The sequence below is a fragment of the Lepidochelys olivacea genome (genome assembly GCF_965140295.1).
Source record: "Lepidochelys olivacea isolate rLepOli2 genome assembly, chromosome: 6".
Classification (NCBI taxonomy): Eukaryota; Metazoa; Chordata; order Testudines; family Cheloniidae; genus Lepidochelys; species Lepidochelys olivacea.
In genome coordinates this window covers 18,947,777-18,975,041 of record NC_140416.1, presented here as the reverse complement: position 1 = coordinate 18,975,041, position 27,265 = coordinate 18,947,777, and the positions used below count along the sequence as shown (strand labels likewise).

General features: G+C 49.3%; 1 protein-coding gene across 1 annotated transcript in view; it reads right to left on the bottom strand.

Moving 5' to 3' along the window:
- Nucleotides 1-274: 274 nt before the first annotated feature.
- CD151 (CD151 molecule (Raph blood group)) overlaps nucleotides 275-27,265 on the bottom strand; it is a 62,617-nt gene continuing 35,626 nt past the window's right edge. Inside the window, exons 3-9 of the mRNA XM_084632550.1 lie at nucleotides 26,384-26,487; nucleotides 24,865-25,056; nucleotides 18,595-18,669; nucleotides 15,194-15,298; nucleotides 12,618-12,773; nucleotides 8,163-8,249; nucleotides 275-6,997 (exon numbers count right to left, since the gene is read on the bottom strand). Of these exons, the coding sequence (XP_084488676.1) occupies nucleotides 6,938-6,997; nucleotides 8,163-8,249; nucleotides 12,618-12,773; nucleotides 15,194-15,298; nucleotides 18,595-18,669; nucleotides 24,865-25,056; nucleotides 26,384-26,467 (759 nt within the window). The 5' untranslated portion in view covers nucleotides 26,468-26,487 and the 3' untranslated portion in view covers nucleotides 275-6,937. The remainder of the gene's footprint in view (nucleotides 6,998-8,162; nucleotides 8,250-12,617; nucleotides 12,774-15,193; nucleotides 15,299-18,594; nucleotides 18,670-24,864; nucleotides 25,057-26,383; nucleotides 26,488-27,265) is intronic.

Below are 27,265 nucleotides of genomic sequence, written 5' to 3'. Positions count from 1 at the left end.
TTCACTGAATACATTCATTGGGCACCAGCCATCCCTGCTGTTCATGATTATACCTTGTTTGAGTGAATAATCCGCCCCCTCCCCTCCAACTTACCTTTTCTAGGGACTCTGCATTGATCTTTCTGTTGTCTATTCCTCCTACCCTCCCCGCAAGCCAGGAGATGTCACCAACACAGCCACAGCCCCTAGTCATGACGCGGCTTTTAAACAGAGCAGCTTTATTAGCTGGTGTTTTTCCTGCAGTAACCTCTCCCCAAAGAGGAACGTGACACAGTTGGAGGTTATAATAGCTGCACTTTAATAGCATGGAAACAGGCCAAGTTACAAATAGCAGAATAGTAAAACCCCAATTGCTGTTTAGCATCTTATAGCAGCTTCCAGGGCCGCGTGCGAGCAACGTTAGCCAGCGGTGCAGTGAGCAACACATGTGCACCTCACCGGCACGCACCTGGCCAGGGCTAACCAATGCGTGACGTGCGTGCAGCGCCTCGGTCTCTGCACCAGCCATGCTAGCCAGGGCACTGGGAACCAAAGACAGGCGGCTGGCAACGAAACGCTAACAGGTGCCCTGGTAATGGGCTAACATCTCGCAAATCCCAATTTCAGTGTCAACCGCCCTCCACGTTAGTACAAAAACAGTTATACAAAAAAATCAGTCATGGCTAAAAGCACCGTTCTGCAACTAAGGCGTTCGCAAATATTATGTTCTCCATGAAGCAGTGTGCTTTGCTGAACCCCGCTCAGAGCACTGAGAGGAGGGCAGAGCAGCATGAGGCAGACTCATAGATTCGAAGGCCAGAAGGGAGCACTGTGATCACCTCGTCTGACCTGTATAACACGAGCCCTTGGACTTCCACAAAATAATTCCTGTTTGATCAAGGGGATGAACGATATTATGGGCAGCCCCATGATCAGAGAGAGGGAGTAAGTGGGGATGGGCACGGGGTCTGTGCACAGGCGCCAGGGGAACCAGCAGCCAGGAACAATGCCAAGGAGGGGATTCACAGGCTGCAAAAGAAACAAAGGTCTCATGGGAAACCCTCCAGATTAAATAGGAGACATGGGAGGAATGGGGCTCTCTGCAGAGATCCCAATGCATGTTCTTGGCTTGGCATCTCCTTGGAGATGGCGAGAAGGCAATTGGGTTAGTGTGAGGCATACAGCAATGGGGAGGGGATAGTTGGGTTAGTGTGGGGCAGACAGCAATGGGGAGAGGGCAATGGGGCTGGGGAACGGGCAGTTGGGTTAGTGTGAAGCATACGGCAATAAGGAGGGGGCAGTGGGGTTATCCTGAGGTGTGAAAGTGAGGAGGACTATCCCAGGAGGAGTGCTGTGTTTTCTAAAGGGACCAGAGATTTTGTCCTGTGCCCACTGGGCTCCAAAAGCTAAGCCAATTAGAACCGTGATGGGTGTAACAATAAAGTGTAACTGGCCCGCAGTGAGCTCAGGACATACAAGTGAATGAGCTCATCCCAAGCCGATGGTGCTCAGTGGAGGAAGTGCTGTGTGACACTTCTGGCTGGACCCATACCAATGCATGTGAACTGTCAAGGGAGGAAACAAAGCTAGGAACAGGAGGGAAGGACAGGGAGAGGATGAACCAAGAACTGCATTTATTACATAAGGTGGTTTGAACAGGATTTTGCTCTCACATCCCCGCTTTAGGCCTGAGTACATTGCAACATTTCCCCACTCCCCAGGCCAACCTCAACGCAGTCTACGGTAACAAAATCTACCATATGATGTGAAAATGCACATTTCTCTAGAGCTGCGACTAACTTCCTTCCGTCAGAGGAGGGGAGCAGAGGCCTCTCCACTTCGACTCTTCTGGAGTTACATGCAATAGGCTCTTCTCAGCTCCGGCGAGACACCTGGCATGCACCCCCCCCCCCCCCCCGCCCCGAAAGCTGCACTTGCATTAGGCCCAGCTCAGGTAGCTGGGATGCAGCAATGCTTCATACGCCGCACTGTCTGTGGCATGCAGAGTGCCACTCTGTGGTCAGATATATTGACGGCAGGAGGACATTTCCCCCAAGGGTTTTGCTCCTACCACATTGGCACAGGGCTAATAAGGGGGACACTTGTGTTTATGGTTGTCATTTTTAATTCCTAAGGCAAACACAGAGTGAGCTCAAAGCTGGACTGCAGAGAGGCTGCCAGACTCATCCGCTCCGGCATTCTCCGTGCACACGTCCAGGGCTGAGGCTCGACTGCTGTGAGCTACGCCAAGGGCACGCGTGTGCCCAGGCCACAGACACAGGAATGCATCCCTGCAGCACAGGCCCCAGGACAGAAGTAGAGCTCATCATATGGCACGACCCTGGCACTGCCTTCCATTGCCCTGCAGTAGCTAGTGCAAGCCCCTGTACTGGATGTGGAGGACTTCGGTTAAGTTTAGGGTGCGTGGGTGCAACTGGTAGGCAGACAGCAGAGCAGAATTAACCGGGCTCTCCGGCCAGGGGTTGGACTCACTGTTCACGCACATCCTGCCTGTTACTGCTGCCAGGACTTGAACACACAGCCCCTGGCAGGCCAGAGGCAGCAACACTAGCAGCTGGGCTGGATAGGAGCTGCCCCCTGGCAGAGCCTGTGGGAGCCATACTGAGCAGGCCTCAGCTGCCACTCTTTGCACGTGTCATGGCCAGCAGGGCCTTTCCCACTCCGGCAATGAACGTGAAGCTGAGCCTCCTGAAAAATACTGTAATACACATGGTGCGGCACACTGTGTGTAAACACCTCTGTGTGCGCTCACTCAGGGCCTGACCCCACAAGATCCTGGGTCCTCAGCTACCATAGGAGCTGTGGTTGCTCAGCACCTTGTGGGTCTGGATCCCTATAAAGCTGGCTAAACAGTGCCAAGGAACTAATTTGTCTCCTGCTTCCCACTCTATTCTCCCAGATCAACTTGTTCGGGTTAGAAGGACTAGCTGGGTCCAGCGGGATTTTTTATTCCCTCCCATGCTCGCTATTTATTTACACTATGTACTGTATACTATGCACACTCGTGCCCATGCCCTGAGACATAGGCTTCAGCATGGCCTGATCCAAAGCCCAGTGAAGCCAATGGGAGTTTTTCCATAGATGTCCATGAGCTCTGGATCAGGCCTCTTGTTGGGGAACAGGAGGTGTCAAATGCCCTAAACTTCTATTGGCTTCAATGGGGCTTAATGGCTCTCAGCATCTTGCAGGATCGGCTATCCAGGAGTACTGAGCATCAACAGCTCCCAGGACCCGCGGGTGCTCAGCACGCTGAAAACCAGTTCCTGGAGATCAGCGCTTTTTAAGCTTTTCCATATGGAGACCCCCACTCCCACTTAGCAACATGGGAAGGACAGGGTCGTTGTGATTTCCTCACAGTTGTTTGCAACCCCTTTGAGGATCGTGAACCCCCAGACTTAGAACCTCTGCTTTCCAGCTTTGGCCTGTTTTCTCTGAGACCCTTTCTGTCGCTGCAACCCTGCTAAACCACTACTGCATGTTATCTCGTTGGTATGGTTACAAAGGATAAGTAGAGAGTCTCTAGCTTTATTGTCTATTGACCAGCAACTTAAACTGAGTTATAAAAAAAAGCATGAATATTACATGGGGGAAATATAAAACAGCTCAGAAGACAAAGGCCTGGCCATTCTGCCTGGTCACTCCCTCCCTCTGGACAGTACGTCTTCCAGGGAGCGGGTACAGACAACTGGCAATACACACTTAAGTAACTAAAAATATTGCTTCAAGCAATGTGCTCAGTATTTTCCTTTTTGTTAACAGTCAACTTCTCAGGAACTGAAGAGTAAAACGAGCAATAATTTAGAGTTTTATCCTTTAGAGCGTTCTGTAATAATTTAGGTTCTCTTTCCCCCTTCCACCACCCCAGGGGCAAAAATGCCCCTCCACCACACTCTTTGCCTGTGTTAGCATCGAGAATTATTTCATTATGCTGCTGCACTGGGGATTCCCAGTTTCACCTGCCCTTATTTGTTTTTTCACCTCATCACCTTTTAACCGCTTACTGGGAGGCTTCTGGTATGTGGAGCAAAGCCTCCTGATGGTGTAACAGGCCCTGTGGGACACTGGGAGATTCCAGAACTGTTAACTGTCTGGCTGCCGGGCTCAGTATGTGCCCAGAGTGACAACAAACTCCATAAAGGCCAACAAAGGGAATAAGTCACTCAGCTTATACTGTCTTCCTGCAGTGAACGGACTTTCCCAACCCACACCCCACCTCTGTTCACTCTTACTGACAAAGGAAGCATCTCCAAGGACCCTCAGACACTCTTTGGCTGGGACTCTCAAGAAAGCCAACCCACGCAGCCCTGAGTTATTCATTTCACTGCACAACCCAACGTGTGCTTTTCAGTCAACACTTTACCCTGGATCTGCTGTCCTTGGCCAACTTCTGAAGGGACTGAGAGGGGAGTATGATCAGTTTGGGGGATGGGATTTGCAGTTGCTGATCATCAGGGATAAATTACGTGCCTTAGTAGCTTGTGATTTCTCCCCTCCATCACCAGGACCACAGAGATCTCTGTGAAGCAGAACTTAATCAGAGCATGGAAGGGTATAGGATCCAGCTCCATGGAATCCCATGAATCTATTGCTGTAAATGTAAATCCTTTGGAGCAGGGGTCACCATAGACAGGACGCTGTGCTAGGTGCGTATAGTGAATTCCTGGGATGGAAGGGCGTCACTGACAATGCTTATGATGGGAAGGAGCCAGGAGTGACTGGTGGTGAAACAGGGATCAGCACTGCAGCATCTGGGGAGGACCAGGATCATGGTCACCCTGCAGAGCTTGGAGGGCTCCGAAAGGAAAGGAATATTCAGGGGCAAGCCCAAGGAGAGTTTGGATTTCTACAAAGGTGGCTAGAATGGGAAGCCCTCCCTCCCACAAGGACTATACTTCAGGGCCCTGCACCAAAGTGGGCTGGACAGGACCCAGCCACACACAATTCTGAGTATCCCACCTGCTTCTCGGTGAGCCAAAGAGGCTGTTCTTGAGCAACACAATGCCCTGCACCAACCCCTAAGGATGAGCTCACCGACTCCCCTAGGCCTGGAATGTTTTAAAAGCACTTTCCCATAACCCACATGGATGTTTCTCATACTGCAGCCTCAAGAACACGCTGCTCCCTTCAGGAACTAGCCACCCACTCTACAGACCTGAGCTAGCTTTCAAGGCCACTAGGAACCATTCTGATCATCTGGTCCGAGCTCCTGCATAACACAGGCCAGAGAACTCCACCCAGTGACTCCTACATCAAACCTATCTCTGATGGTTAAGCTTTTAGAAAGGCATCCAATCCTGATTTAGTTTCACTTCAGAGCTAATTGCCAGTTTAGGCATTCGAGGACCAAATTTTCACCCATGTGTCTCTAAAGGCGCTATGTAAATTTCACAGCTGCACCAACTTGTGTGTGCAAAGCCTGCCAGATGCCCATGTGCCAGGTCTATCCTTTGGAAGCACTGATGGAACACTGGCAATTCAGAGTAACATACCTGGGACGGCACAGCAGCTGCCAGGAATTCAGGCTAGCACCCAGCTGGCATCATGGTCCACAGCCATAGGGAGAGACTATGGTGGCAATAGACGTCTTTTGCCCTGAAAAGTGCCATGGAGACTAGTGAAGTCACCATGCATTTACACTAACCAGACAGTTAACTAGCATCCCCTGGTACTACCAATTTACCAAGTATATTTTGCGATCACATGAAACTGACTCTGCAGGTTATTAGGTGAGAGGAATGAAAAAGCAGGGTTACAGGTTTAATTAGCGCCAGAGAGTGCCTAACTGATTAATGAGATCCGGGGAGGCCTGTACAAAACCCTTAGTGCATTTCCTTTGCAGCCTCCACATCTGTCTCTCTTGGGCAAGAATTAATCCATATGGCTGGGGAGTATCTTGTCACATAAGAGGGTTTCTCTGGAGAGTGGTGTTCCAGTAGGCCGTTCCCGCAGCTGAAAAGGCAAAGGATTTAAACACCCATATGTGGCAAGGTACAACACATTCCCCTCATGGCCCACTGTAGGGCCTGTCAGACAGGGAGCAGGAGGGGGGACAAGTTAATTTTTCCCATTTACACTGGAAGCCACTAAATATTTTCCACTGAATGCATCCGATGAAGTGAGCTGTAGCTCACAAAAGCTTAAGCTCAAATAAATTGGTTAGTCTCTAAGGTGCCACAAGTCCTCCTTTTTTTTTTGTAAATAAAATATAAATCGCGAGAATCAGAAAATGATTGAACATCCCTCTCCAGTCACTGAAGGCAAAAAGCCCCTGTGCCCCCAATGGGCTCTGATGGGGATGGAGGCTTTGAGGAAGAAGGGGCAAGGTTGCTGTGTAACCCCAGCCGGTCACACCTCAGGCAAGATCAGAGTTCTGGCAGGTCACCCTCCTGCTGGGGAGATTGAGAGAGGTGATGGCAGCAACTGCCAAGAGCAGGTATAGATGGAGTATAGCTCTGTCAGGGCATGGGCACGGCGCAAGGAGAACCATCTGGATGTAAGAATTGGTGTGGGCTCCCACCCAGCACAGAGACATCATCTGTTCTCATGGTCGGTGCACAGGCTGCTGAGTGGTCTATCAGCCAGAGCGAACCATTGTTCTTGTGTGGAATCCTGATATCTCACGGCAGGGCTTGGATGATTTCTCTTTGAGGTTGCAACATGGGCCTGGTTTGTTAAAGCTTCTAGCGGAGTGGAATCTGCAGTTGAATTGCTCTAGAACACACAGGGAACCCACTGAACTCCTGGCCGTCCTGGGCCACCTTAAGGAGGGTGGCCTTCTCTGGCAGAGGCAGGGTAGGTGCTGGATGATCCAAGAGTCACTTCATAAGGAAGGCAAGTCCTCGGGTTACTGATGTTTCTGTGCTGCTGGGTAGAAGCTGGTGGGGTTGAGACACTGAGGGTGGTGGTAGAGGGGGATCTGATGGATTTCCTGGTACTCCTAGTACGGTTCTGACTTTAAACTCTTGTACAAGCAGCAGGTGAAGATCATTCCAAAGATCTAAAGGGTGAGGAGATAAGAGACTGAGAAACATGACATGTGCTTAGGGGCAGCTGTGTAAAGATGGGTCTATGTACCCTAATGGGTTAACAGCTATCCGCCAGTTGGGTCTTCTCACAGAGGCCAGTTTGACTCCTCTATCTGACGCAGGACCTGATTTCAGAAGTGCTGAGCACCCACAACTCCAGCTGAAGTCGCTGGGAGCTGCATGTATTCAGCACCTCCAGAAAATCAGGCCCCTTAGGATTTAAAGCATCTGAGAATTTACTGTACTTCCAGGAGCTCTGGAAGGGGAGCTGGTCATTCTGGATGTAGAGAGGATGAGGAGAAAGCAGCTTGTAATATTCCTACCGGACCTTAATTGCAATGGGTGCTCAATGGATGAGCTGAGCATTTGGGAAACCCAAGCTCTGTGTTTCAATAAAACAGCAGAAGAGATGATGAGCAAAGCAGGGTGTCTCCCCCTACAACCAGTCACAGACATCCAATTGGTGCCATTGAGTTACTAGCCAGAAAAAAAGGGAACTGAGATCATATCCCGCTGTCGTTCCCCTGGGAAAGCCTGAATCTTGAACCAGAGAGAATACCCTGCACCTTTCCTCTAAGATACAGGCAGGCTAAGACGACATGTACCGCCCCTGGAATGTGTGTCCCTTTTTCACATTATCCTCACAGAGGTATCAAGACCACAGCACCATTCACCTCTGGTGACAAAGCAAAAGGAAAAATCAGGGCACAAAACTACTCCAGATCGGCAACATCTATGCTGGCAATTGTGGGGGTCCCCGCTAGAGGTCTCCCTCAGTCTGCAATAGAGAACAGCAGAACCCATGCTATGTCCGCATTTCAGAGCAAACGCGTAACTCAGCTCTCCCCAGCCCACTGCACTGGGTTTTAGCATCAGAATTTCTCTCTCGGAAGCATAGTTGAAGCCTCCGTTTTCACAGACACAAGGAAAGGGAACTAGCTCAGGGCATCTGAACCTTGGATCCCACAAGTTTAGATTAGCACAGTTTGTGGAGACCCACACACCATACTTCCAATGAGTCAGTGCCATAACTCCCTAGCCATGCTCTGGGCTCAGCAGATGGTGCTTCACTGGCCTAGGGTCCTTCTAACGTGAGCCAAGCTTCCCCAATCCCGAGAAGTCAGTCAGTCCCTTTACCTGAACACAAGCAATGCCAATCCCCACCGCTCCAATAATTTTCAGGTGTTCCTGAATGAAGTTTTCCAGCTTAGTGATGCAGCCGCCCTGGAAGGGTGTGGGGGGGAGAACAGGAAGGATAGATGGGAGTTAGTTTTGGTTTAATCCCTTGCCCCTCGTGCATTACAACGTTTGTAACCCTGTAAAGCGGGTGAATGAATGGCAGTGAAAACTAACAGGATGGATTCCTTGATACAACTTATTCTTATCTGTGTTATGGTGGCATCCAGGAACGCCAGTCAGGCATCAATGTCCCATCGTGCTAGGTGCTGTACAGACAGCACACAGAGAGCTCATAATCTACACTTCCACCCTAACACGGCTGCTACTCTGAAACTTCCACCCTTGTTACAGATACCAAATGTAACAGTACAGCATGGACAGTAACCACTGTGATAGCAGGGAGCCTGGCAGCTCCCCAGAAATGGCAAGCAGGCTTCAACAGGTCCAGGGCAACAGACTTACAAATGGCAAGCGAGCAAGGCAGTGACCGCAGAGCTTAGGCTAAGACAGCAGCCCAGCTGGGCACAGGTGATGGGGAGGCAGTGCCCTCACAGAAACTAACATCAGCCCTGCAGCCAGAGATGGGTGAGACCATGACCTCCCATACGCCTGGGGCTGAGTTGAGTTCTGGTGGCAGGGAGGAAATTTTACCCCAAGCTATGTGGAAAGCCTCGTCCTTGCCAGAACCTGCCTGCAGGGGATACTGCATCGATACCCAGTGACCCCAAAGGCTCCACCCGACGACTGTAACGGCTTTGACCTGAAAAAGAACATGGAAGCCCTTGCCGGGTCTCCAGGAATTGCAGTTTGCACCAGCTACAAGGTCTCCTAAAACAGCAGAAGCCCTTTAAAGGAGAACTCCATGTAGGATTGTTTCTAAGAGTGATGAGGTGGGGCGGCATGGGCCCAAAAAGGTCAGGCACTGCCCGCCTTCATCTTGTAATTGTGTCCGTGGTTGGCAGCCTGCTCCCCTCCCAGCCCTGCCAAGCCATTGCTGACACAGAAGCAGCAACAGGGTTGGTTGAATATTGATCCAAGGGTCTTTAAATGATTAAGTGGGTTAATCTAGCGAGGCAGATCTTCTGTGGGGAAGGGCAGCTTCCAAACAGAGGGTAACAAGGCTCCTGCCCCAGAGAGCTTACAACCTACAGAGAGAGACAGAGGGAAGGGAGAGGAGTGTAACATACAGGCAGAGGGGGTTGGGGTGGAGAGGCCCAGACCTTGCTTGTTCCGTGATTGGACTTCAAAATCTAAACTACCCCTAGCTGCCCCATTCTGGAGCCATTATTACCTTCATTACCCAACCCTTGTCTAATTTTTTCAAAACCACTAAAATCTTGCCTGAACTACCCCCTCTTAGCCAAACCCTGGGGGGGCACCGTGCAGGCTCTCTCTCCCGAGAGCTAACCCAGCCACTGAAACCCCATAGGTTCTCTCTCCTCAGAACTAACCCAGCCCCCCGCTATCCCACAGTCTCTTGCTCTCCACAGCTTACCTGGCCCCCACCACCGATGGGCTCTCCTGCCAGCTAACCCAGCCTCCAAGCCCTGGGCGCTCACTCTCAGTGCAGCTGTGGCCCTATTGGTCCCAGGGTGTTAGACACGGTGGTTAAGGTCATATCTTTTACTGGACCCACTTCTGTTGGTGAGAGAGACAAGATGAGCTCCGTGTAGCTCAAAAGAAATTGGTCCAATGAAAGATATCACCGCACCCACCTTGTAGGTCAAATGGGCAGCTGTGTGGGCAGTGAGAGGCAAAAAAGGCAGCCCCCAACTCCATCTCTGACATGGGTTCCTCCGTTACACTGTCCCAGGGTTGCCTTGTGGGCCCTCCATCATTGGTTTCACTTCTGCACTTCCTTGCTGGGGCCAGGAGCAGATGTGGGGGAAGTGCCAGGCAAGAGGCTCTACCCAGTTCTAGCCAACCAGCCCAGAGCCACAAATCTCCTGAGCTCGCCCTTTTCTCCTGACATTCCTAGCTCAGAGCAGTCTGGCTACGCAGCTGAACTTGAGGCGACTGTGCTGAACCAGAGAGTCTCCGCTTCCACTCTCACTATTCATGCCCAGAGGCATGAGGGCTGATTTCCCTTATATCCGTCTGATCTGCTCAACTTAGCGGCAAATGTTACTCAAGCTCCTAAAACTGTCTAATCCTCACGTGAGCCCTGCTGAAAGCACATGCCCTCTGAGAGGAATATCGGACTTAAAGGGGCCACCTCTTCATTTGCAGTGTCTCTAACGAGGGAAATTATAAACAAAGAAAAGACTCCAGCAGGCATTCCCCACCCCTCTAATTACCAGTCTCAAGGCAGCCAGGCAAGGTGCTGACTCCACAGGTTAGAGCGCTGGCTATGCTGCTGGGAAGATCAGGCTAGAAAGCCAGTGAACAGTCCCTTGGTTGAGGCAAATGTATTTATACTGTTATGAGTCAGGTGAAACTTTGCTATAGGCTTAGTTAAAACCTTGTTCAACCTATGTGTGAACAATAGCTGTAAGAGACAGTTAAGGGAACACACCTAAAACAAGGCCTTCTAGAGCCTGCCCAGAAACTAGCCCCACGTGGGAGCAGGGTTACACTCGGTACTGAGAAAAAAATAGAAACTGAGAACAAACAAGAATGGAGAGGGAAGCAGAGGCCAAAAGCAAGAAATCCAAGCAAGCAGTAGCTTGTGTGATCTTGGGGAAAGCTAGAGAGAGCTTTGGGGTCTCTTGGTGTGGTTAACTAAAAAATGGCTCCTTTTGTTCCTGGTTCCTCCCGAGAAGCAGGACTTGGTGCGCTCCTTGAAAATAAATAAGATTTCATTAAAGAGAATACCGGACTCCATTGCTTCCCACTTCTAACTGGAACATCCTCAGGGCCCCAAAATTTGACTAGCTGCTCGAGTCAAAAAGGGCAACAATATGGTGGGTGCCACAATTCCCCCTGCAAGACCTCACCCCTCCTCAAGTCAGGTAAATGACTGCTTAGCTACCCATTTTGTTTGTCTGAGTAAAGCGGGGTTTCCCCTCTACTCAAACACTGCCTAACCCAGCTCTAGCCAACGGGGACTCTACTAATTTGACTCTACAACACCCCATTTCCCTCCTCTTCCTACCTCTTTCCTTCATGCTGGAGGCTAAATCCATCTTCCCTACCATCCTACCACCCTTTCAGATGAGGACTGGATGAGACTCCATTCAAAGCCTGCCAAAGCTGCTGAGATACCACTTGCATTGTGGGACTCAAACCCAGGTTTCCTGCCCAGAACTGAAGAGGAGAAGCACTAGGCTAGCCTCACTTTTCCCCCATCAGCAACATGCTTCCTACTCTTCCCTTCCCCATTTCCTGGGGTGCACTTCTTGTCAGCGTCACGTTCCCCACCCACAACCAAGTTTCCTGCTCCTTGTGCTGCGAGTCGATATTGCTGTCTGCTGCACAGGATTCTTTAACATGCTCCTCGAGCTTTGGAAGGCGATTTCTGCACTGATTTTAAATGAACTACTTGCCCAATCCACACTCCCATCTGCAAGATGCTGCCTAGGTAACTTGTACCACGCTTACTCAGGACATCAGCTCTGATCCCACACCCATGACAGCTGTGATTAGTACAGCATTTGGGATTGGAGGTGGGGAACAAAGTTCGAGAACTCAAGTCTTCAATGGAAAGTCCCTGCCCACCCCCTGACTTCCACAGGCTTTGTATTCAGCACTACGGAAGCGCCAAACCAGTCTGCCCAGCAGGCAGAGTTGGCTCTAGGTTTTTTGCTGCCCCAAGCAAAAAAATTTTTGGCCGCCCCCAGAAATATGTCGCCCCTGGATAGATGCCAACTCCGCGGGTGCTCCGGGGCTGGAGCACCCCCAGGGAAAAATTGGTGGGTGCTCTGCTCCCACTGGCAGCTCCCCACCCCGCTCCCCCTCCTCCCCTGAGTGCACTGCTGCCACTCCGCTTCTCCCCCTTCCCTCCCGCCCAGGCTTGCCGTGAAACAGCTGTTTTGCATGGCAAGCCTGGGAGGGAGGGGGGAGGAGTGGAGCAGTGGCGCGCTTGGAGGAGGAGGTGGAAGCGGAATGGAGGTGAGCTGGGGCGGGGAGCGGTTCCTCTGCCCCCCACCAAAGATTACTTCCTGCAGCCCCCACCTCCCTGCGTGCAAGCCTGGGAGGGAGGGTGGAGGAGGAGAAATGCAGCGCGCCTGGTAGAGGAGGCGGGGCCAGGGATTTGGGGAAGGGGTTGGAATAGGGGCAGGGAAGGGGCGGAGTTGGGGCAGGGCCGGCGCGAGCACCCACCGGCGCCGGGTAAACTTGGCGCCTATGAATGTGCCCGCCCCTGGAAATGGGCCGCCCCAAGCACGTGCTTGCTTTGCTGGTGCCTAGAGCCGGTCCTGCCAGCAGGTCCCCCCAGTGTGATCCTGGGAACGTTGACGTCAGCCTGTTCTTTACCTCCTTGTAGATGTTGGAAGGATGGTCTCTCCGGCCACACCCTTCTGTTATCGTCTTACAACAGCTGTCTGGGAATTTCCGCCCTCCGGCCTCTGCGGATTTGATCCAGATGCTCTCGCTCCAGTCTGTAGCATTGTTGCTGCCACAGCACTTGAACTGTATGCGCACAAAAGCAAAGGGTGAGCCTGCAGTTTGTCACCAGAAAGCACAGCGCCATCCCCTACATCCATCCTCACCGCACCAAGCTCCTAGTGACACTCCCCGCAGAGCATTGTCGATCGGCGAGTCCAGCTGCTTATGTCTGCCTGTGTTTTTATGAGCTGCTCTACTTATGAGCGACCTTTGTGCCTAAGGTTCCTAAAAATGTCCCTTAAAGATCTGCAGTGCCTCAGTGCCACTTACTTCTCTGTACGGAGATGGGCTTCGTCTGCAGCTCCTTGTGGTCTTGACAACAAAACTGAACAGCACCAATCATGCGCACGTTGAATCAAATTACAGACGACTGTGGGCAACTTAGCTGTTCAGCACACCCACAGCCTAGGGGGTAGTTGTAGTAGGCAGAATGAGCTTGTTCCCTGTGTGGGTCCCTGCACAGCTGTCTGTCTCTCATCCCACTTTTGGGAACAACTCATGCCCTCAGACCATAAAGGGCTGCATCCGTGTGCCCTCGGCACACTCAGATCCTGTTGGCAATGATGAGGGGAAAGGCGGGCTTGTGGCCAAGGACTGAGAATCAGGAGAGGAGAGTTCAATTCTGATCTCCGTCACAGAGGGCACTGCGTTGTTAGTTGCACTTTGCCTCTGCTTTCTCATCTGTAAAATACTCACCTGATAGCGACAAGGCCCGGATTAACCTTTGTGCATTGCTCTGGGGTCCTCAGACAGGAGGCACTACAGAGCTGCCGGTTAGTATTATTCATTTACAAACAGAACTGCTTTGACTGCTGAAGATTGGACCTCTCTCTATTTGTGACCTAAACAAGCCACAAGCCCTCAGCTCTATGGATTCCGTACCTTGAGAACAGAATCAGGAGACACCAAGCACTAGAATACACACTGAGACGCTCAACACCTTAACATGGGGCATGAGAAAGCAGAGCAGAATGGGGAACGTGAGAAAGCGCCATGGCAGGCCACCCCAGCGACGTGGGAGTCAGTTCTAAAGCCTGTACAACCCTCCCGAGAATGTCACGTCAGTGATCCTGCACTTCTCATGGACATGTATCATAACAGAAGTGAGAGTCAGGCAGTGGGACATCAGATTGGTGTGGGTTGGAGGTAAATTCAGGTCTATAGCAAAGGGCATGTCTCCTGGGGAGGGGTTGAGAGGTACTGGATTATGAAGTTATCAGGACTATTCAGCCATTCCGATGGCTCAGTCCCCCAACTCTCTGGCAGTGCCTGGAGCAACAGGGCACTTCAGTTATTATACTTCACTCTCCAGGGTATTGGGAAGCTTAATTAACATTAGTAATTCCTCCCAAACTCCTCTGGTAGACAACCTGTTGGAAGCAGCTATCAATACTGAACTGGCCAGCACTAGTTCATTCAACAAGTGATGTGAATGTCCCCCTTCCCCTTTCAAGCAATCACACTGCTCAGAGAGCAGGAGTCCCTGTCTCTATGACAGCAGACGCAGCATCACATCCATCCTGTCTGAGCTGGGGGAAGTGGGGTGTGATGCTGGTAAGCCAGGTGCCAGCTCTTGCCAAGGCTGGAGGTGTCAGCTGAGCACTGACAAATTCATAGCTGGAAACCACACCAGCGCATCTTGTATGTTAATATTGTTCAAGGTAGGCGTTAGACTTGAAAGGATGTGTTTAATGTTTGGACTCAATAGAATGCTTGTAAGTTGCTGCATATATTAATCTTATTTGTAATGCCTGTATCCCATGCTATACGGTAATATGAAAGTCTTGATTTATAATTATAAAAATGCCTGCTCAGTACAGGTGAACCTAGGCAGGAAACGCCCGCCCATCAAGGAGGACTATCAAGACTAAATGGGCCAATGTAGGACAAAAACTTTGTTGATCATCCCATCCACCCATGAAGAAGTTATGTGCAGGAGCGCTCATCCCATCAGTTTGAACTCTGGGGGAAGGACATATAAAGATGCTCATAAGAAAAAATGGTTATATCTTTGCTGTTTGGATTTTCGCAAGGGCTGGACCTAGGAAACAAAAGCATTCTCTTGGGACTGGAAGCAACCTGAATATTTTGTGACTTTTGGTGTAAGTGACCTTTTGTCACTAAGTCTGGCTTGCCTGGGCGGCAAGACAGACTGGAGTGCCCAAGGTGACTATCTGTTACTTCATGGTAAGACTAGCACAGTGATCCAGGAGTTCACATCTGTTACTGCTTTGGTGAAATCCAATTGTAGAACACACCACAAGTTTGGGGTCTCTGCCCTGCTTTTTGACAGTCTGCCTGAGGCTGGTGTGCATGGACCACTCCAGACAGTGTGACATCGGGAACACCTTTATCTCTTCAATGATAAAGAGCCAGTGATCTAAGGATGGTATACTTTTTATCTCTATCATAGGTTTAATTCTCCCCATGTCTTTGAAGCCTACCTCCTGCTGCAGTTTGTCCACCGCGCTGGTCACGCCCTCCTCTCCCTCCTTCCGGTACTTCTGGGTCATGGTCTCTTTCAGGTTTTGCTTCAGCTCCATACTCAGCTAAACAAAAGGGGCATTGGGGGTGAAATCATGAGGCGGACACCTTCCTTATCATCACCCCTTTATATTTTCTATCATCTTCACTCCTGGAGAACAGCAGAGAACTTTGTGGAAGCTATAACCCCGCCTCCAATGTAGACCCCATTGGTTCCAAGAAAGCACATTTGCTTATTTCTGCTTCTCCTGGCTCTTTAAACATCATTCTCCCATTTTAAAGTGCAAAAGACTCTCACGGGGCCAAATCTGTGTCCGTCTGTGGCATGCTGCACTGCAATGGTCCCAGCATGGGCCTGCCTCCACATTGAAAGGGATACCATCCAGAGGGACAGGCCTGCCCCAGAACAGGATTGCCCTTCTCTAAAAATCTCATTCTTGCCTCTAGGATCAAAGGGGCTCTCATGCCTCTGGAAGCACTAAATCCAAAAGGATCTGGCGAGGAGTATTAGGAATTCAGAGCCCTGGGCCTGCTGGGCTGAAGTTGTGCAGTCTAAATACCTTTTATATCATTGAATGGGACGTCGCACAAGGAGATTGAGAGCATGAGGAGGGATTTTAAGACTCTTGCCTCCCTGGCTGCAGCCCTTGTGATACTAGAGATAGGTTCAGAAAGCAAGAATGACATTGCTCAGAAAGAGGGTCTGATATTTGGAGCATGTCAAGCATAAAAGTGTCCTTTACAGTGACACACACACACTAATGTATCCACAACTGTCTCTCTCTGTTGAGCTGGCTGATGCACCACTCGACTGCTATGTCCTTTCCTGGTATTTTCCTGCCCATCCCTGCTGATACACAAAATATAGCTGAAGTCTGCCTCCTTTCTAATCAGCCTCCTCCTGCCTGATCCATTCAGTAATGATGCCATAATCCAGTGCCTGTGAAATCACAATTCTCCCATGCTCCTGAACAATGTCGTCACAGGTGTAAATGGCATCACTGAATAAACCAAATGGGGAAAGGCCAGATGGCCAGATAGGGAAAAGCTTCTCTATGTACATGTACTTCTTACTAATAAGCAATAACTGTGGGGTGGAATGCAGGAAAAGAAAATTTCGGTTACACTGGTTTGGGGGAATATGGCCTGAGTTTTCCTCCCCCACTTCAAATCTGCTGAATGTAGCAGTGGGTCTTAATTTTCTGTCAAATGGGGATAACACCTACTTCGCAGAGGTGATGCGAGACTTCATTCATTAACGTTTGCAAAGTGCTTTGAGATCTTGGGATGGGAGGCTCTTTAGAAGCGCAAAATATTTAGGGAGCAAAGACAAGAAGAAAAGTTTGGGAGCTCATGGGCACCAAAGGCAAACAAAGAGACAGAGTCTACTGGTGGAAATATTACTCAGGAGAAAAGCAGTTACCTGCAGGCTCACGGGGAAGAACTGCAGCATGGAACAAAGACAGCAAAAGAAACACACAGTTTATATACACGCACGCATTGGACAGGACAGCAAGGGAAGGGGAGAAAGAAAACCAACTGCTAAGAGAGAAAGCAGCCGGAGCCCAGGGAAGGAAGGACTTTTACATAAAAGAGCGTGGGGGGATCAGTGCAGCTAGTAAGCCAAATGCCAGTGGGTGATCTACAAAGCAGCCTGCGGCTCTGCCAGACAGACTACAATACCAGCATGCCACGCTCCACCTTAATCCAGGAAGTTTCCACCATTTCACTGATTGCCAAGTGTTACTTTAGTCTTTGCTCAGGTCCACATGGAGCATGGCTTTCTGGGTCCCATAGCCTCCATGGGGCCTATCCCTCCATATTAAAGATGGAGGCAGCTGGAATGTATTCCACTTGATACAAATGAGGCGTAGCTCTCTGGCTACAGGCAAACTGCTAATGCCACCCTTGGGGGAGGAGGGGCAAAGCCTGGGAGCCCTGAGGCAGGATGAAAATTCCCAGTTTAAGGGTGTAATCCAGGGAAGCCTACAGTATGTGAACACAGAGCCACTGAAAACGCCTGCAGCCCTCTGCAATGTACACTTCCCTGTCAGACACACCTCCTCAGACAATCTCCAACAGTCTGCCCTCTTCAGACACCCAGCCTTCCTCAAAGGATGGGGGAAGAGAAGACATGTGGGCAGCCTTGTCTGAGGGAGCCTCCCAAGCGGTATACCTCTCATCGGCCATATCCAGTGTGATAACATGAAGCCATAGAATCATAGAATATCAGGGTTGGAAGGGACCTCAGGAGGTCATCTAGTCCAACCCCCTGCTCAAAAGCAGGACCCATCCCCAATTAAATCATCCCAGCCAGGGCTTTGTCAAGCCTGACCTTAAAAACTTCTAAGGAAGGAGATTCCACCACCTCCCTAGGCAACGCATTCCAGTGTTTCACCACCCTCCTAGTGAAAAAGTTTTTCCTAATATCCAACCTAAACCTCCCCCACTGCAACTTGAGACCATTACTCCTTGTCCTGTCCTCTTCCACCACTGAGAATAGTCTAGAACCATCCTCTCTGGAACCACCTCTCAGGTAGTTGAAAGCAGCTATCAAATCCCCCCCCCATCGCTCCCTCATGGGGATTTCAAGCTCAGCTGTCTACGACTGCCGCAGACCCTCAGAGATATTCTGAGCTACGCCGGTGGTGCTCTATCCCCAGTTAGACCATTTCTCGTCTATGAGCTTGCTGGATTTAGCAGGGAGCGTTTCTGCTTGGCTATTAGCCAAGATGGTCAGGGACGCAACTCCATGCTCTGGGCATCCCTAAGCCTCTGACTGCCAGATGCTGGGACCGATCAACAGGGGATGGATCACTTGATGATTGCTCTGTTCTGTTCATTCCCTTTGAAGCAGCCGCCATTGACGACCGCTGCCAGAAGACAGGATACTGGGCTCGATGGGCCATTCCTATGTTCTGCTTCATGGACATGCTAGATGGCACAACTGTCATTACAACTGCCTCCGTTACCTCCCTGGGTGTCAGAAAAATCCTCAGGCTGACCCTCTGTACTAGAAACAAGACGATTCACTCCAGCAGCTCTCTTCATAAGGCATCACAGAGGGAGGGGGAGAAAAGAGGATGTGCAGGAAGGAGCTGAACTGTATCTGACTCCCAAATACACACATAACAGACTAATACCTTGTCAAATATGGCTTATAACCTCATGCATTTTGTATATGGAGGGATGTAAGTAAGGAGGGATCAAGCTGGGGTGAGGAATAGATGGGCCCAAACCCAACAACGGATTCAAAGCCCTTGAAATGTTGGTTTAGGCCCCATCTCTAAATACAAATTGGGTGATAAGTAGCTGCTCCCTCTTTCTCTGGATTGATCCTCTTAGCTCGACATCCACTTACCTGTTGGTAGTAGATATAGGCCAGGATACCCGCAATGATCTCAAGCAGGAAAATGCACAGCAGCAATATGAAGTACTGCAAAACAATGGTAAAATTGTCTGTGTTAAAAGAGAGCATCAGGAAGGGTGGGAGAGAAGTCCTAGAAGTTAAATTTAGATTATCAGGAAAAAGCCTTAAATCTGTCAGTATTATTGTTTGTATTACAGCAGCTCTCAAAGGACTTGATCGGTATGAGGGGCTCATTGTATTGGGTGCTGGGCATGGAAAAGGTTATAATGTCATTTAAGACAGGCAGCAACAAGAGGGCTTATCAAAGAGTAGGAAGTGGAGGAGGAAGGACAGATGAGAGTAATAGTGATATAAATGTATCTAGTGAAGGGCAAGACAAAAATTACAGCTGAACTGGAGGAGACAGGCTCCTATTTACCCTTTTTCCTACTTCAAGAACAAGGGGGTATCCAATGAAATGGAAAAGTAACATTTATTGATATCAGGATTTTTCTTTTTACATGATGCACGCTTAGCGGGAGGAACTCTCTGCTACAATGTATCATGAAGGCAAGAGTTCAGCATGGTTCCAAAAGAGTCAGGACACTGATTTGGTTAAGAACATCCCCAGTCACATTAGGTGGGATAAAGAAAATGTATAAGAGAACTAAATTTTCATGTTTCAGGGCATAGCTCAAAGGTGTTAGGAGGAAACTATCACTCTGGGCAAGTTAATCCATAATTGTCTATTCTCTGAGGGCTCTTGCATCATTCTCTGAAGCAGCCTGTACTGCCCAGCGATGGACATAAGATTTTGGGCTAGCTGGACCATGGGTGTGATCTGGTAAGGTCGTTCATATGAGCCGTCACGTATAACTAATGAAATGCAACTAACTAGATTCCATGGATACAACAGCTCAGTTGCTGATGCCACCCACCACAAAATGCAGCTGCACCAGTTCCTGTGTAGAAACTCAACACTAGCTTGTTAAATAGGAGAGGAACATCTGACTGCACCAGGCGGTGGGAGTCCCAGAATAACCATGCATCCTATGGGGACGGCTCTCAAAACTGAGTAGAAGCCAAGGATGAGGCTGCAGTACAGACAGCAAGTGCAGGGACTTTGTACTCCATAGTCAGCCAATTGTTCAAAGGAGGAAACAATGCAACAAGGTGGCACTATTTGGCAATTGCAATGCCTCCTGATTTGGGGTGGGAAATTCCCTGCTCTGGGGACCTTCAAGCAGAATGCAGAGTGCAACGTCAGCACTGGAGCTCTGTATTGAAATGTGCCTGTTACTCACACAGGGTGAAATTCATCCCTATGCACCACACAGGTCCCAAGTAACCCTCATAAGAGAGCCTCACCTTAAGCAGTGCATACATTGTACTGGTCACAGTGGTACGTAAGCCCGAGAAGTGAATTTCACCCACAACAATTAACCATGGAGAGTTGACCTCCACCCTTGGGGTAACTCTGTGGAGTCCACTGAGATACAGAAGGGATGAATTGAATCTGGGCATATTGTTTAATCTTTTGCAGTCCTTGTGTCTATTTAAAATTTCAAAAAATGCTCTTAATGTAATTTTAAAGTTGGTGAAGGAATCAAATTGCCATCCCTGAAGACCACCCAATGCTCTCTTTCTAAAGCATCCAGTGCTGTAGGATCTACGCATCATGTACAATTTTCTCAGAAAACAGGGCTATGCCCTGTCCTCGTTTAAGCTACTATCCTGACTGTCATGTCAACATGGTGATGGTCACCTAAGCGGCTACGGCCAGGTCATTCTACAGCTCTAAGGGCCTAAATTCGGGCTCATCCCGTAATACTCTAGGTCATCACAGCACAGCACTTGGCAATGCCGTCTTCCCCACACACTGCCCCACCAGAGAACTTTGCCTAGAGCTGGAGACACCACCTCTAGGGACTGTCATGGCTCCATATTCATTCTAACTGTGGCTCTTCTGCAAAGACTGTCAGGTAGCGTCAGTTCTGATGGTGATTTACTCCACTAGGAACCGGAGAGAGACACTGCCCCATGCACACAAGCTTATTTCACAGAAAGAAGTCATGCTGGAAAGTCCCATCTTTGCCCCACCCATGATGGCTGTTCTCTTTGCAGCCTCATGCGGTTCTGCATGGGAAACACACTCACTATCGGATTTGATATCTAGCTGTACCAGCACACCATCTATTATTACAACCCTGGCCCCACGAAAGGAGCTACACACCCCTCCAAAAATCCATGGTTGGCATCAAATAAATGCATCTGTATGTTACAAAAAATAGACCACCACAACACCCTGCTAGGAAAAGCAAAGGACTGGAGACAACAAATTTGCCTTTGCATCACAGCTTGTCTTTTGCTGAGCGACACCTCCATTTCTCACTGCGCTTCCCCTCTTTGTCAGAAGACACAGGTAATCAAAACGTCTTGCCCCAGTGAGATTATGCCAAATCAGAATCCTTGTCCATTGGGTCAGATTTCCTCTTTCACCCTCTGCTAGGATTCAGCAGCTGCCTGTGAGGGACAACTGGGTTTTATCTGCAGGCTGGGCTTTAATAGGAGTGTACAATCTCAGGCATTCACTCCCAGCCCTAAACTCCCCCCACTGGCTCTCAGCTGAACATTGCAAGTGTCTGCACATGCTTGTACAAGGTACCCATTCATACCACGGGAATGAGTCACCCGATAGAGTGCTGGATAACCAAAGGCTGGGCACCACACTAATGGGAGGCTGAAAGGGACAGAAAAGGAGAGGAACACTCCTAAACAAAAGGTTTCTTTCTTTTGTTGGAGCCTGGTTACATAATACCTCTCTGACATCATGGTGCTGTCAGGCTGCTGTTTTAGGGGAAAGAAAACAACCAATTAACTGGAAAGTTTCTCTTTCCTTCATCTATTTTCTACATACAGAGTATTTTCTGCACTGATGTCAAAGGCATTCCAGTGCAGCTGGCATGTATCACAAGGCCTCAGCTCACCATATTATCTTAAAGAGCCCTCCCAAGTTTTAGCAAACAGGTTTTATCAAAGCCTATATAGAGTGAAGGTTACTACAGCTACCATTCAGCTAGACTGTGCTAAAACATCTTGTTATTATTGTTAGCCCTGCCTGGCTGTTTCATTTACCTGTCACATCTTATCTATTTAGACTATGCTCTTTGGGGCAGGAACGGTCTCTTACTCTGTATGTACAGCACCTCGTACAATGGGCCACCAGCCTAGATGTAGCCTCTGGACAGAGCTGTAATCCAAATAATAACAACAAAATGCTTTCCACCAATTCTCTTTTCCAATGTATGTAAATATTTGAGAGAGGCATGTGTATGTGGGGAAAAACAAGGGCTATCTTTTATATTCAGCTCTTCTATCCTACATAAGAACTGTCATACTGAGTCAGACCAAAGGTCCATCCAGCCCAGTATCCTGTCTTCCGACAGTGGCCAGTGCCAGGTGCCCCAGAGGGAATGAATCTAACAGGTAATCATCATGTGATCCATCCCCTGTCACCCATTCCCAGCTTCTGGCAAACAGAGGCTAGGGACACCATCCCTTCCCATCCTGGCTAATAGCCATTGATGGACCTATCCTCCATGAATTTATCTAGTTCCTTTTTCAACCCTGTTATCGTCTTGACCTTCACAACATCCTCTGGCAAGGAGTTCCACAGGTTGACTGTGCATTGTGTGAAGAAATATTTCTTTTTGTTTGTTTTAAACCCACTGCCTCTTAATTTCATTTGGTGACCCCCGACTGGCTCCTGCTTTTATCATGTGCACTATGTTTGTTTCCACGTGATTGTTAAGAGACCCATGATCACCCTACCTGCTTGTAATGAGCTGTGTACACCAACAGTGACATATACATTATGTTCCTGATTCTCAGTTATGTTTCTCCCTACTTTATGCTATCCCAGCAGTGTAAAGTATGATGAAAGTTGGCTTAACGGCCATTTCCTTGGCAAAGGGGGGATCCTAGGTGGCAACCCTACACCTTTGCAGTCCATAGGATAGGGACATCTCAGGGTGTGTTGGGTGTGCAACCTCACCATCCCTGTGCCCTGATTGTTCTTTACTGTTAGAATGGCTATAGCATCTGAGCTCCAGTTAGAGTAGGCCCTGGGATTGCTCCAGCCTATTCTAGGGACCAGACGATTCCCTGGCCTGCTGTGCCATTGGTGGGGAGTCTGAAACTCAGAGTCAGGGTGAACTATAACAAGCCTGATCCTGCAGCTCTTGCTCATGGGAGTGTCTCTCACCGAAGTCAACAGGCTGCAGGCCTGGAACCCACAGAAGCAACTGTGGTATCACAAGTGCTTGGATCACTGTGGCATCCCTGAGTGAATCAGGCTGGCTGCGAAAGAGGAAAAATGCTCTTGACACACAAATGTCCTGGTAATCAGCAATGAGAAACAAAACACAGGGGAAAGCCTTGAACTGGGAGTGAAAACTCACCAGTAGCTATAAAAGTAGCTAGAATATACCTTCCGGGCTCAAACCCCCACCCCCCCAATGCACATACATCCCCACCCCCCATCTGAAATTATTCTTGCAACTTGCTTTAAAGAGCCTCTGGATTTGGAAAATTACAGGACACTCCCTATCACAGCGTCTCTCTGTATAATACATGGCCCTTTGGTACAGAGAGAAATTGGGACCGACTGGCACAGACACCTTTGTCTTTGTTGTGAAGATGTTGGGATTACTGGCTGAGCTCAGAGCTGGCAGGAGCCTCCAGCCAGACCAACTCAGCCCTGCCCAGCACAAAATATTTCTTTTGTGGATTACTTAGTATCAGATAAACCAGAGGAGGGACGAGACAATAGATCTGTCACAGGCAGCCACTCAGAGGGGGAAAGAAAAGACAGAGAACAACCTTTTGTTTCCATGAGACAACTGTTCGTTTTCTGTGTCAGAATAACAAAGAAAACCCCACCAGATTTTCATCTGTAACTTTCAGGAGGGCGGGGGAGGAGAGAGAGAGACAAAGGCAGATGAATAGAGCTCTTTAGAACAGTGAGTAATTGTGCTATACCAAAATGAACTGCTAAGGGCCAGGGGCCAAATACCACCCCTCAGAACCAAATGAATGAACCACTAACAAGAGCTCCTGAGTGCTCATCACAGGCCTTTTAGGGGCATTTTCCACCACCTTGTAGTTTCAGTTCACAGCCACTCCCCACAAAGTGGGATCACAGTCAGAAGGTATTGTTCATCATGGCTCCTTTCCCTATCCCCACCCCAGTCTCCACTCCACTCGGACAAAGGGGATGGGACATTCAGGCCAGCAGCAGCTTGTAAAACTGAAGGAATGCTTAAGGCCCGAGTGGAAGTGTCCCCCTTTGTTACTATGAAATGACAATTAATGGCCCTTTGCTTTCAGTCACTACACTCACCATTGCAGATGAGCTGCTTAATGAACCACTGCCACCCTCCGGACCGCAAAGGAGATTTGAGAGAGCACGAGTGAGAATTAGGGCAAGTCTACACTTAAAACAGTGCATCGGTGCAGATGGGCCGCTGTAGTATCTTAATGAAGACGTTCTATGCCAATGGGAGAGAGCTCTTTAGTCTAATCCACCTCCCCGAGAGGCAGTAGTTATATTGACAGGAGAAGCTCTCCTGCCAACATAGCGCTGTCTACATGGAGAGTTCGGTTGGTATAACTATGTCACTCTGGGGTGTGGATTTTTCACACCCTTGAGCGACGTAGTTACACCTATATAGGTCTGCAATTTAGCCCAGAACTGAGATTTATGAGGGCTGGTCAAAAATCTCAAGTGCTTTTTCATCTGTTTGTTTTTTGGGCCAAAAAAAAAATTGGATGTATGTGTGAAAATTTTTGCACGGTTCGAAATTTTGGCTCAACAAACCAATCAAAAGAAATGTTTTGCTTTGAATCAAGTGGAAACACAATTATTTATTTTTTGGTTTTAAACTGTCCCACCCTGCCTTCTCTCCTGAATTTATTCCCATTTTTTCCCTACCAGCCTGAACTTTTCCTTTGCTTGGAAATGTTTTGACATGCTCAGATGAAAAACACCGTATATTTATTATTTAGCACCTTTTGAAATGCACAGAAACCAATAAATTCTCTGGGTGGGACAGAAAGAAAGGAGTCTCCTCTGTAATAGAGGCCATCCATTCCCAACAGGGAGAGCGGGCAAGTCACTGGTACAGCTCTCCCAGGTCCAGAGGAACAGAGATGCAACTCTCTCCTCATACACACAAGACGTTCGGTGCCCCGTGCTGTCCTAGGGCAAATAGGAAACCTTACCACTCTCAGCAGGTTCCGCCGCTCTTTGAAGGTGGCACAGCACCCGAGGATGCCAGTAATCATGACGACAATTCCCGCCACCACCAGGATGTAGGCGGTCGCCATGTACGTGTTGGAGGACAGGAGACTGATGTAGTCGCTCTTCTCGGCCAGAGTCCAGATCCCCACCGCCATCACCGCCCCACCGGCCAGCTTAATAAAGAGAGAGGCAAGCCGGTGAGATGCATCTGAGGTGGGCACTTCCTCTTTTTCAGAAGTGGCATCCCCTGCTGGGCCACAGGGATCAGATTTCAGCTCGCTGACCAAGGGCCTGATCCAAAACCTATTCAAGTCCATGGAAAGACTCCCACTGATTTCAATGGGCTTTGAATCAGGCCTTAAATGAAGCAGATTCTTCCTCTCTCCCCAGTCTCTCAAGGGCCCTGGGAGGTTCCAGGGCGTCAAGGCACAATATTCCAGCTGGAAGGGGATGACAGCTGGCTGGGGGTTTGCCCACACCGAGTGGGGAACTTTGTAACTGGAGTTCTAAGTTTCCAACCTTAACCAGGCTCTTGGCTCTCACGATTGCTTGAGCGCCGCCTAGAGGCAGGGAATGAAGATGAGGAGAGGGAGGGGATGCTTTGCTTTGCACCCTTGCTGGCTGATCCAGGAGTGATACTGACTGCTTCTAAACAACAGCTGTGTCTACCTCCCTCCAGGACAGAACCACTGCGGGGCAAGGCTGTAAAAGGTGGGAATCCTGGTTAGCTAAACTCCAGTGAGAATGAACATTAGCACAGGAATACCCCCGCAGTCGGGGCACACTGGGTGAACCAACATCTCTCCTTCAGGCTCCCCTTCCTCTTTATGGGCCTTGTGTTCCCTAGAGGTTTTTACCTGGTTGCCAATTCACTGAGGCAGTTCATAATTCATTCCTCTGTAAAGGCTAGTCTGGACCCTCCCCAATCATTTCTTCCAGCCCACGAATGTCTGTGGCTGACAATAGTCTGATCCCTTGGCCAGCAGTTAACTTGAGGTAAAAATTCTAGTGTAGACATAACCGCAGCTATTACCCCCATAATCCCAGCCTAGCCATCTTCATTCCACTGCCAGCCTGTGCTATGTTGCTGGGCAGAATGAGAGAGGAACTGAATGATGTCCTGTGTCTATGGGCTGCCCTGGAGTATCTGATGCCTTAAGAATTGTGCCCTGGGTCACCATCCCCTGAAGTGGGCAAAAAGCACTTTTTCAGGCCACCCACTGCTGTCGATAGCTGATCACTTCAGGGCTTACTCCTGGTTAGGCAGGTTATAGTCCTTCTCCCCAGTGTTGGCAGCATGGGTCTAGTCAGATACCTGGGGTGAAATTCTGGACTCACTGAAGTCAAGCAGAATTTTTGCCATTGCCTTCAGTGGGGCCAGGATTTCACCCATGCTATCCATCCCACCACCCTGGCCACTGAAACAACAGATGGAACCCTCGACGAGGGATGTAGTGAGGCACACAAATGGGCTGAGGCACACAAAAGCTGGCACATTACCCAGAAGAAGAAGTTAAAGATGAAGAGCAGGTATTTGAGGCAGATAGTGCCGCACGTCTCCTTCTTCTCCGTGTACTCGCGCATCTTCCCGGCTCAGCAGGTCTCTGAAACGTGACACAAAGAAGAAAAGCCTGTTAGTTTTCCTGTCTCCCAGCAGGGCGGCATCACTGCTCTCCTCTTGCAAACAGCAACCACTCCTCAAAGCCTGTGCTGAGGTGGCCCTGAGGTGGCCAACCAAGGAATCCCAGCATGGTGAGTGATGGGACTCCAGAAAGAGTCTCATTGCTGTAAAATGAACCCCCTGCATCCTGATGGCCATTCTATCGCTCCTTGACAGAATCAGAGAGAGGTTGTGTAATCATCTCATCTTATTGTGTTATCACCCACCCACTCCTCCCGCTATTTCTTAGGCACACTTCTTATGGCTCATCTGCAGTTGGATTGTACTCTCTTTGGGGTAGGGACCAGGCTACCCACATGTTTGCACAGAGCCTAGCACAATGGGACCCTAATCCTGACTGGGGCACTGTACTGCCTACTATAATAGCAATCCCAAACATCACAGTACGGAAACATCTCAGGAAGAAAATGGACACATGCTTCTCCCCCTTTTCATTTTACCACCCCACTATTTGAACAAAAGAAATGCAAGTCCCAGGCCTGTTCAAAACTACATCCACTATCCAGATCAAACAGGAATCACTCCATGAGAAGAAATCAGGGAACGGAGAGGAGTTTTGTGGACAGGAAAGAGTAAGCGCTATACAAGTGTGATTCACCCTCAGGATAAAAATCCTCCCATCCTAGACATTGTCCAGAACACTCAGTCCCTTCCCTGAAATTCTTCCTTACACTCAACAACCATCACCAGCACGAACTCCT